At 37.3% G+C, this 12696-nt stretch overlaps 1 protein-coding gene across 6 annotated transcripts in view; it reads right to left on the reverse strand.

Annotated features, from left to right (window-relative positions):
- LOC124132162 overlaps window positions 1-12696 on the reverse strand; it is a 163107-nt gene that overhangs the window by 18357 nt on the left and 132054 nt on the right. The window contains exon 1 of one of the 6 annotated variants that reach the window (XM_046495911.2): window positions 3724-4126. The exons of the other annotated variants lie outside the window; for them this stretch is intronic. Coding sequence (XP_046351867.1) covers window positions 3724-3786 — 63 coding nt within the window. The 5' untranslated portion in view covers window positions 3787-4126. Of the gene's footprint in view, window positions 1-3723; window positions 4127-12696 lie in introns of those variants that run through there. 6 annotated transcript variants of the gene reach the window in all.

Genomic DNA, 12696 nt, shown 5'->3' on the forward strand with positions numbered 1-12696 from the left:
ATATGTAGCCATTGTCGGAGCGGGTCTGTGTATTCATATCGTCGCTAACGTCCATTCTTGTCTTAATAAAGACACCCTTCAAACATCTTTGGTGAAGAAATTCACCTTTACCTGTTCAGCTTGAATCGGCAACCTGATCGTGGCAAGCGTCAGGTTAACTGTGGGCCGAGTGTCTGTATTACTGGACCATAAATCTACCAGCCAGATTATGAAAGCATATTATCACGGAGCCCGTCCCTTTGAGACAATAGTTCGCTGTCTTGGATATCATCCAAAGGGTCTTTCACAGCATATACCTGTCAATTAATCTTTATTACCAGTTGAGTCGTTGGACGATTATGAACGATTATATATTATATTATATAATAAACGATTTTCTCTTTGACTACATTTCTCATGAAACGTAGTCTGTTCAGTGTCATTGTGTGCTTGAGATAATATAAACACTGTCAATATATTTTACTTCCACGGTATAAGTGGATGTTGTAGTTAGGTTATGTACAATGTCCCTCATTTCATTTTGAATATAACAGACACTAAACACTTACACTGATATCGATACGGAGATATGCACATACATATGATATGTATAACGACACACCAATGACCTATTTTAAGGTCAAGCTGTCACATGTGCCTGTGATAAACGTATATGGTGACATTTGAGAAAGGCGTCATAAACTAGTTTGAAATGACATTCATCCTGATGGCACCATTACAGCATCTCACTTCGTCACTGAGGACAATTTGACGCAATGATAGTGGTCAAGTAGTACTTCGTAACCGCTAAGAATAATCGCATCTGTGGAATATTTTCTCATCTCACCCCTCATTTCATCTTTGATTTCCTTATGATATAGATCTATTATTTTCTATGAACATACATACACTTGGTAACATCTGGACACTTTATGTTTGTTCCTTGGCGGAGTCCGAGGAGGAATTGGTCCCCCATTAGGCTATGCTTGCAGTAAGAACTGACTACCAATGTTTGGATGGTTTAGACCGGCTGTGTGTCATCGTGCCCCGATGGCGTTGATCACTGCTCACGCTTTCACTAGTCACTGCTTCCTCGGGCCCACAATCGTCTTTCTACAGTCTTTTCTGACTCCTGCGTTAAACAGTATTCATTTCCTTACTCACATGTATTTTGTTTATTGAATTTATTTTTGGAGAACTTGGTTCCTTGTATCATTCTCCGCCGAATCAGGGAAGAGAAATAATATCTTTGGTCTAGCTGTCTGATGCAAATTACATTAAGAGGAAGTGACAGGCCATCGATGCCGAATGTACTGCTTACCACGCGCAAATCAATAAGGTCTTGGAGCCGACTACCGGACTCACAGAGCGGAAGTAATGTTTCCAAACATCACAATGTCATCTGCTGTTCTTCCAATAACTACTGTCCCTACACTTCCACCGTAATTTATACGACAAATGACTTGGAAGTTACTATTCGCCGGGTTGGATACTTCAATTTGTTTTGACTGATTCACCAGACATCGACGGTTGTCATTTTGAAACACATGACATACCACATGGCAAATAACATACAGTAGAGAAATCAGTACGATTTGCCTTGTGTTGAAACAATGTTCCCATGAAAACATTCAGATGGAGAAAGAATTGAAGTGAATTAGTTGCACTTTATATATATTTACGGTTGATAACTGTTGATAAATAGATGTTTGGGGAACGAATATGAAACATTAACAACGGAATTAAACGAAATACTCTGAAACATAAATATAGGCCATCTGGCAAATATTTGCATGTGTACGCGTGCGTGTGCTTGGTGATTCAGTTGAAAGAAGCTGATCGATTAATTGATTAATTTGATACCCAAATCAATATATACAAATCAACTAATTGTCAGCAATTAACCTTGAAGAACAGTCCAATTCAAGTAATGAAAAGGTACACACCCCACTCACAAATTCAGGAGGAAAACATATCGATTAGTATCATCATGAATACGCTTAATCAAACATATCGTCCCCAGAAGCCAAATATATTTCTACTTTCTACACAAACATGATGCAAAGCACGTATCAAAAGGCTTGAGACACATTAAACCAACCAGAAAAAACATGAGTTATGAGGACAAGAATATCGTTGCCAATCAGCAACACTTTCAGGAAAATTGAAGAATTACAAACTGGTGCTAAGTGGGTTTACAAATAACATCCCCCTGCAAACGGAACTGTGACGTCTTTACAGACGATAACCCAATAAAAAGCCACCATGATATCCTTGTTTTTTCGGCTTTCGGGGGCGTTTAATGCCTTTAGATGGAGCCTTAATTTCCTTCAGCTGATTTAGTGAGACAGTTTAACTAGCGTGTCTGGAAGCGATACTGCTAATCTATTTCATCAGATTAAATTCCAGTTTTACAAGTATGAGGTGAAACTTTGAAAAAAGCAATGACTGCCAGAATAAATACACAGCGACACATCCATACTTTCAGGCAGACATGGTGTTTTATATACAATATACAAGCTCATCATATATCAAACAATTGTATCATGCTCCCCTGATCTTCTATAACTTCACTTATTATCGATTTAAAACTCTATTTTTATAATATTATCTCTCCTTATATGAAGATATACCTTCTTCATGCGAATCATGCGAACTCCTGTCATGTCACCTCCATGTCAATATTTGGTTAATTGATTCGCTGTAATGTGGCTTGAAGTTGTATTTCTTTGGAATATGTAACATTTGTAAAACAAGTGCTGTAAGTTGTAAAATTCTCTACTAGCATCTTGTATGATTCTGTTTTCTTTATCTGATTCAGGCTATTCTTCACAATTACTCATGGACCTAAGATATCGTCTTAGAGCAAGTAACGCAATACACGTCCGTGTACCAGTATTCATGAGATACAAGATACAGCTGGATTTGACTTTTTTAAAGTTAATGGATTAGATTGCTTTTCTTATACTGTATAAACATATGTTAACTGGTGTCAAATTGCACTCACGGCAGTTTTGAATCAGTCAGCTCTTATCTTGTCTGCTAACTCAAGTTTATATGATCTAAATCAATCTAGGAATACCCATTACCCAGTTTATATGGATTCGATATATCAATTTCACACAAGGCATCAATTACGATGTCTAGGCCAGGCCGTTAAAACACACCAGACTGAGAAGCGTTTCTTTCTGTTTCTTTCGGCTATACACCATTGGAGAATTACTAAAACCATCACACTTTGAACGTCAGATTCCAAATAGTTTTGCAGCTAAATAATGCTTGTATATGTGTTTAATGTAATGTAAATTATGTGATAATCAATATATGCATTTCCCAAGAGATATTTGTATAGTAATTATAACTTTCATTGTTTCAGGGTCAAGTTCATAATATAACAACGTGAAACATATGGAAAACTGTCTCCCTTAAGAAGGAACAAATCAAAATATACAAATGGTTCTGCGAATTGATCTGACTTTAACAGTATTGTTGATTTTCTTATACTGAAAAATACACCTATCATTTTAGGTATTTCTATTATACACGTGGTTCTGCTCATTGATTTCACCCTTTGGAAGTCAATGAACTCGATTTGTTTTCTTGCAGTATAAAAAAGAGATACTACGCAGGGGTCAATTTGGCTGACATACGTGTCCCCTGAGAAAGAAACAAATGCGCATTATAATATACAAATGATTTGTTGTTTGAATATAAAATGACGTAACGAAACAACTCGAATCTCACCTTAAACCAGGTATGGCTTGGATCAGAGGGCAATAGATCTCTTTCAGTCATCATGTAAACCATTTCTGACTAACATACAACCTTTGGTAAATCCAATCACTTTATACAGAAGACATGTTAATTACACATTGTCCACTGGAAACAATCACTCAGCGAATGTCAATAATCACTGTCCAAAGCCGCCAGATTTGCATGCGGTCCTTGAATAAAAAGCCTTTGCCAACCTCGAGAAACAATGAGTACAGGTGTCTTGAGAATTACCATGATCTCCGTGCCGAATGAACAAATTTAGCCAATCGTGAAATAGAACTGTCGGTATCTCCATGACGTCATCGGTTGGGTAGGAATCGAAGTGACAACGATAAATCAAAACTAATTGGCATGGGCAGGATAAAACAAGTACATTCTTAGAATTTACTTATTTGGAATGGGAGGGTGAATCCCACGCAGGTTTCTTCATGGAATTTCAGAAACCAGCCGTTCCTTGGCCCGCTCCTCCCGGATTGTTTATGTTGATACTGTTACGTTGATAGATAACGAGATGTGTGTGTATGTGGCGTGTGAACCCCGGCTGGATAAACGTTGTTAATATCACAACCACGGGGAAAGCATATCTATCAAGGGAAAGGATCATCCCGCCAGAGTAACATATTGATTCCCTTAAAACTGTTAAGGTGAAGATATGAAATGAACTGGTTTAAAAACAGTTTATTAAAAAGAATTCATATAATTTGACAGCTAAATGGACGACCAACACTGAAACAAGATGCAACAATGGCGTCACCCCAAAAAACAAAACCGTTTCCTGACACGCACATCACCATTCCTGTATTCCTGATATAGGAGTGGCTTTACCAAAATCGTAAACAAGGAACAGTAGCAGACATTGTCTGTGTACTTATGGAACCAATGGAACCCTAAAACATTGCCTCATATTGATTATCTCTCGCAGAGATTACAAATGAGTCTCGCGAGTCTTATACGAATCACCATGTCACCGATTCAAGCATCCCGAATCCCCAAAGAATATCCACCCTCCTAAATTAAATTTTCCCTTTAACGTCCATATTTTCAACATTTACCAATTAACTGTGTTGAAAGATCTTCAGTAAAGATATCGTTTTCACGTAATGGCAGAGAAGGGAATGAAGCGGTTTCTGCATTACTGTGTAACTTTCAGCATTGGAAGGTGCAGGAGCCCGCTTCTAATAGAGGTGATAACGTTGTTGACTAGCAACAAAGCCAAGTGAACTAGATCGCTATCAAATATTTATGTTGTAATAGAATTCAATTCCGGACACGTTCGGTGTTTTGGTACGTCTATCGCCGAAGTCTGTTTAGCAAATATGATGGGCATCATGAATGATACACATATTTCCAGTTTTTAACTGAATAGAAATGTCATTGAGTTTATCACATTATTTAATTCCGAACGTACGACAGTCAGTATGCAATTAGCAGGGTTTTTATAAATACATATAGATGTCAGGGCTGTTTTTTATGTGCACCAGAATGACAGAAAACAGACTTTTCCGTTGTTTATCGAACATTAGGTTTAGAATATATTATACAATATATCATCAATAACACAAATCGCAAATACCCGAGCCTCGTTATAGCGAAATGCGGACTACATTGATGCCAAATCTGTATCTAATCAATGCATATCAGCATCATATTTCACGTTCATTGTGAATAACGAACATAACGTTGTGTAACATCCAGAGACTAACAAGGTAATCAATTGTCGTAACTGCCATACTATAACAGACTTACCATAGTCGAAGGCCTTGAGCTGTTGCCCTCATTATCTCGAACTTCCATAACTCGATATTTAGTTTTTTAGACGATGTAATTTTATCTTTTTGGTTGGATCCCTATCGGCACAATTGCCTATTTTATGAGATTCGGACACCGCGATATATTTTCCATGGATCTCAGGACTTCGAGTTAACGATGTGTTAAGATATTCCCTGGCCACTAATCAATATTTAAAAAAAGAACCAGTATCTCGTTTTCTAAATCTAAATCAGAGAATCTCCAATCGGAGGTGATTAAATGAATGTGCGATGAAGACAGAATTGACATATGGATTTCATCTTCATTATGTTTTCAATGCGACGTCTAAGCTGAAAATAATTAATCAACTATGCCTTCATTCAGACTACAACTTCTAAGATGCCACTTAAAAGGAATGAGTGGGTGTTATTTTATGCCGCAAGCAGTTATTACACCATGGAGACCCGTAAATGATAGTGTCTGGATAAGAATAACCATGAGTTGATTTCAACAGTCAAAACCGTCAGGTAAGATGGGACACAAACAGGAAAGCAACACAATCTCTAAGTAACTAAGTTATCCCTATACTCATCGGCTCATCGGTACCATGGGGAATCGGCGATCGGCGTCCACAAGTGAGAATAAGGTGGCACGTGAGTATATCAGCTTTTTGACTATGCATTAGCCTGAGAGACTAAGTGAATGTTGAGTAACGCCACAAGCAGAAACATTCCAGGTATTTTACGGCAGTCTGAAACTATTGTTTCGAGTAACTGAAAGCATGTTTTTTTCAGCAAAGATCCACTGATTCAGGCCGAAAGGACTCAAGTCATGGAGCCTGACAACCCGATCCTCTTGAGGGGTTCTTATGACATACATTGTATACTGGGGACGGAATCCCAAACGGAGCGAATACAAATCAGATCGCAGCTATCCGTTGAGTAACGATAAAGATACACCACTGAGAAGGTACATATGGTACATAAGAGAATTTGATTAATTTGATGTTTCAAAGTTGTCGTTTTCATAATCAGCTGACATATGTGCTCGACTTTTAGAGGTCATAGATGACTCGATAAAAAGACCAGATGTCTTAATCTTTAGTAGCCTCAATCTACAATGCAGAATATGTTAATGTCATTATGATACAAACTATTATTATTATCATCGATACATGTATCTATTTTACCCATTTTTGAATAAAATGAAAAAATGATGTGTTGCATTATGTAACAATCCAAAACAGGTACATAAAAGCAAAAAAAACTAACAGCAGAGGCCATTATACGATCATAACCATGCGTTGGTGAATCACTATCCAATAGTGGTGATACCAGGTGTTCGCGAACGGGTAAGCGTACCCTGTCACACCGGTTGCACCCATCACATAGACAAGCAGAGGCAAGTCAAGTGAACAAACATGGGAACATATGGTACAAGTCACAACAGCGACTGCATCAGATATAATTGTAGTCGATCACTGATGTCAAATATGGAAACATCCACATCATAAACGTTTTAAGAACTTCACTAATGCCTTGAATGTCTTAACCCAAATCAAACAACTACTGAGCAAGAGCCTTATTTGGGAAATATGCGTAGAAAGACCTTGCTCGGCTGTACCTCGGAAGTTGTGACATGGAGACAAAATCGGTTGGAGCTGCTAGAATGTTACTGGACATCAGGTACAAGTTGACAATCAAGAAATTGAAGTCACCCCATTGTCACACATTCTTGTGGATAGTTTGTTGTTGCTTTGAATCAATATGTATATACCTGAACAACAGATGGGGCAGTTTCAAATAACCCAAAGTACTGTGTTAATACACCCGTGTAAATAATCGTGTAAATATATAAAGACACGTATACGAACAAAGGTTTCCTTCCCTGACATATATGGCATGCGACATAACGGACTGGTGCAAAGCGCACATTACTGTCAAGACAACGACATTAGTTTGTGCTTCGTTAGCGGGTCAAGGATGAGGGTGTATCAAGGCACGCGAAGCCAGGACAATAACCTAAAAAAGCGGTCGTTGAAATCGCATAGATTTCAATCGTGTTGTTTGCATGAGGCTTGTCGGTGTTTTCAGCCAAGGATTCAGATTTACATAGATGAAAACATGCATCTTCGGTTTCAGATATGTGTAGATGCAAACATGCATCTTCAGGTATAAAGAGATGAAAACAAACAGGCATCTTCAGGTGTGCATAGAATTGAACATACACCTACAAGTGTGTGGAGATTAAACAGGTACTTTGTGTGTGTATAGATTTGAACAGACATCTTCATATGTGTGGAGATGTAAACATCCACCTTCAGGTGTGTGCAGATGAAACAGGCATCTTCAGGTGTGTCTAGATGTAAACAGACATCTTCAGATGTTTATATCTTTGAACAGATACCTTCATGTGTGTAGATGTAAACATACATCTTCAGATGTTTCTAGGTGTAAACATACATCTTCAGGTGTGTCTAGATGTAAACAGACATCTTCAGAAGTGTCTAGATGTAAACATACATCTTCATATGCGTGGAGATGTAAACAGACATCTTCAGGTCTGTGTAGATGTAAACATTCATATTCATGCGTGTGTAGATGTAAACAGACATCTTCAGATGTGTATATCTTTGAACAGATACCTGCATGTGTGTAGATGTAAACAGACATCTTCAGGTGTGGCTAGGTGTAAACAGACATCTTCAGGTGTGTCTAGGTGTAAACAGACATCTTCACGTGTGTCTGGGTGTAAACAGACATCTTCAGGTGTTTCAAGGTGTAAACAGACATCTTCAGGTGTGTCTAGGTGTAAACAGACATCTTCAGGTGTGTCTAGGTGTAAACAGACATCTTCAGGTGTGTCTGGGTGTAAACAGACATCTTCAGGTGTTTCTAGGTGTAAACAGACATCTTCAGGTGTGTCTAGGTGTAAACAGACATCTTCAGGTGTGTGTAGATGTAAACAGGCATCTTCAGATGTGTCTAAATGTAAAACATACATCTTCATATGTGTTAGATATAAACAGACATCTTCAGGTGTGTGTAGATGTAAACAGGCATCTTCAGATGTGTCTAGATGTAAACATACATCTTCATATGTGTTAGATATAAACAGACATCTTCAGATGTGTCTAGATGTAAATATACAACTTCAGATGTGTCTAGGTTTAAACAGACATCTTCAGGTGTGTCTAGGTGTAAACAGACATCTTCACGTGTGTGTAGATGTAAACAGGCATCTTCAGATGTGTCTAAATGTAAAACATACATCTTCATATGTGTTAGATATAAACAGACATCTTCAGGTGTGTGTAGATGTAAACAGGCATCTTCAGATGTGTCTAGATGTAAACATACATCTTCATACGTGTTAGATATAAACAGACATCTTCAGATGTGTCTAGATGTAAACATACATCTTCATACGTCTTAGATATAAACAGACATCTTCAGATGTGTCTAGATGTAAATATACATCTTCAAATGTGTCTAGGTGTAAACAGACATCTTCAGGTGTGTCTAGGTGTAAACAGACATCTTCACGTGTGTGTAGATGTAAACAAGCATCTTCAGATGTGTCTAGATGTAAACATACATCTTCATATGTGTTAGATATAAACAGACATCTTCAGATGTGTCTAGATGTGAACATGCATATTCAGTTAGTATATATGTGAACAGACATCTTCAGTTAGTATAGACGTTAACAGACATCTTCAGTTGGTGTAGATGTGAACAGACATCTTCAGTTAGTATAGATGTGAACATACATCTTCAGTTAGTATAGAAGTGAACAGGCAATTTTAGGCATGTATAGATGTCCACATGTACCTTCAGGTATGTATAGATGTAAACAGACATATGCAGAAAGGTATAGGTGTAAATAAGTATTTAAAGGTGAGTATAGATGTAAGCATGTATTTATAATAAATCTAAAAAACACTTTTATGATAACTTTTATGATAAAACATATCCCAATAAACATTATTGATATGTTTTAACTACCTTCTATAAATCATCATGAGAATCCCTGTCCCTATTGACAGTTACAGCATGTACAGAATGATTGGTATAGACAATGAGTTGTACACACAACGATGATGGGGTATAAGACAAATTCCCCCGGACTTAAACGGTATTAAACTTCTAAAGCACAACATGACGCTGTAAGCGCTGAGACTGTGAACATGGACAACAGGTGGTTGAAGCTCGTACTGGACATCTTTCTTCTTTTAAACGATTGTTCCCGAATATATAACCAATATATCCATGTATGTACGTTTTGACAAATCTTACTAAATGATAAAGTATATCAATACTTTGAACATACAACATATACATAAGCCTGTCATAGACGTATTGCAACTGGCTGAATTTTCCACATTTGACACATCACAATAATGTCAGATCCTATTCCCTAATGTGACTTGTACCACGAGTTCCCATGTTTGTTAGGTGAATACTTGACATGCCTTCGCATGTGTTTGTGACAGGTACTACCAGGGCAGGATATGCTCGCATTTTCGCTTTTCGCGAACACTTGGCATGCACGTGATTGATGAATTGAGTCCTTATGGTGTGGCAAACAGTATTAAAGTTTATAAAACTCATGGATCATGGATGATGATGCTGGTAATGGTGATGATGATGTATCAAGCGCCTAGATTATTCCTTGGCAAATATTTGACTCATCGAATGGCCTTAGCGCAAAGTAAACTTTTTCATATTCGAAACTCCTTCTGTTCATATTCGAAAATATGCTTTCTGTAAATCCATATGCCATCAACTTGGCACTGAAGCCGAAATCATTGAGCAGAATACCCATAAGGAGAGTATCAGCAAGAAATGAATACTTAATGAAGTCATTACTCCCTATTTAGGCTGATCTTTTCCTCAAAGGGAGCCAGTGAAGCATTTCTCCATAATTCAGTTTTTTACTTGTCTAGCGGTCAAACATATTCTAGAAATTACAGACGTCCTGGCATTGGATCATTATTGTCTCATGTTGTACCGAAAATTTGTGTGAGTCCTAAGAATGACCTATGCCACAGATGGAATTTCTATTGAGGTATATACACGTATTTAGCACAACATTGCAGCCAACCTATGTTCAGTTAGGTTGTTAAGAGCTATTAAATAATTGTTTCATCGTCATGTCATCCCGAAGTACTAGTATGCACACATTAAATCTGTCTAAAGTATAATGTTTGAGAACGTAAATATGTAGTCCAACAAATAAACCAGTTTCTTGGGAAACCAGGAAAATCCTTGTGCTTTTAATGTTCCGAAAACAAAGCCAGTAATGACGCTACCCTTTACGAGAACACCTGGTATCATCACTGATTTGAGGAATGAAATACTGTTGTTTGGCGTTATATTGTAAGATTGTTACAATCCTCTTGTTCTGCTTTGATATTATTTGTTGTGATGTTAATTTGCGCCATGACACAATCAGTGTAGGTCTGTTTTGGCTGTAGATTTATAACTCAAAATATATTAAAATATTCACATTCTACCAGAACAAAAATTGTCATTTGGTTATCACTGATACTGTTACCATCGAGTTATATGTAGATTTTCTTAAAAGGTAGAATGTTTGGCACATCTGAAATGAAACAAATAAGAGAACAAAAAACTAAATGCTTCACAGACGATCTCGCCATGTCACAGCATGTGACGGAAACAGATATCTTTTTTTTTTGCTATCTGTTGCCCATACACAGGCAGCCAACCGTTCTATATGCGCAGTAAAAAGCCAAGTAGTTGTTTAGCTAGTCGGTCATACAGACCCTGAAACAAATGTACCCAATACAGCCTCTGTAAGTCTATAATGTTTTGCAAGTCTAGATTACTGCAGTATCGGCAAATGAAGTTCGTCTCCGGGCTCCTTTTTATTATATTTAACAACTGTTTTTTCTGTAAAATATGTTCATTTCAGAGACTAGATGTTAGTCTATTGTTTAGCCTGACATACTCGTTTTAAACGCGCTAGATTAACATGATTCTGAGACTAATGATTAACTGATGGAGCTTGCTCTATGTATTTTTGGTGTACTTTTGTACCGTTGAATGGACATGAGGCATTAGTCTTGTATGAAAATTAATTTTATTGGTGTCTGGTACATTTCAGTTCAAGTGAGAGAGAGCATACTACATAACCGAATGATTCATGAGGAAAAGTCAGTAAGATTATTGATACCGATGTAAATATATTTATAAGATCGCAACATTCATTTTGAAATACCCTACGATGATAAGCAAACACCCCACAGATTGACAGGGTGGTCTTATAGGTATAGCAGGACGTGCTTACCCTTTTCAAGAACACCCTGGTGTCACCACTGATTTTCAGTGATCCATTCATATAATTTTCAAATTTATTTTGCCCTTTAGGGCCAGTGGAATCTGTTTCGGCAGAAAATCGAGACTGATTATTCTCTGGCGTTGGCGTTTTATATTCCAGTTATAGAATGAGACCAACGCAATCAATATGCAATGTATAACTGTATATGGATTTTCAACCTTACCATAACGACCTTATGCCTTTAAACACAAAATACCCACTGACTTCACAACGAAAAGCAAAAATTAATATAGTAATGATTTATGGCAGGAACGAAGCTATGAACTATGCTAATCAATACTGATATTCCTTTGGAAGTGAGCGCCAATGTAAAATGATAATGCGTAAGTATGTCAAGTGGTTAATGGCTTTATTGTTAATACATCGACTGCTGTGTTTTGTTTAGTATTGTTTAGTTTTGTTTAGTTTTGTTTGCAGAATAAAACTCGTCTAAAGACGGAAGGAAGAGTGTGTGTCTTCCAGGCGGTCATTTTTTTATCGATTCCTATAACAATAGATGATACCAATACCTACAGAACACAGTCGTTATAAGCCATACCCTGCTGTGTAACAGTGGAAATGTAAGCTGCGTCTTTGAAGGTTTTCAATTTTAACGAAACGAAATTAAATTGTAATCGTTTCCAGCAATTATTGTCATATCAAAAGAACTATTATGGAACATGTACACCATCACCCCATTCTATAAGTCGTAGCGACATTTTACAATTGTAAACATACTGGAACATATTATTTCTTTGTGTGTGTGTGTATATATATATATCGGCAGTAGCTACTGCCGATTTGACGTCACAGTATAACGCACCCACTTTCTGATATAGATTTGCGGTA

This window comes from Haliotis rufescens, unplaced genomic scaffold, assembly GCF_023055435.1.
Source record: "Haliotis rufescens isolate VD_foot unplaced genomic scaffold, xgHalRufe1.0.p SCAF_4, whole genome shotgun sequence".
Classification (NCBI taxonomy): Eukaryota; Metazoa; Mollusca; class Gastropoda; order Lepetellida; family Haliotidae; genus Haliotis; species Haliotis rufescens.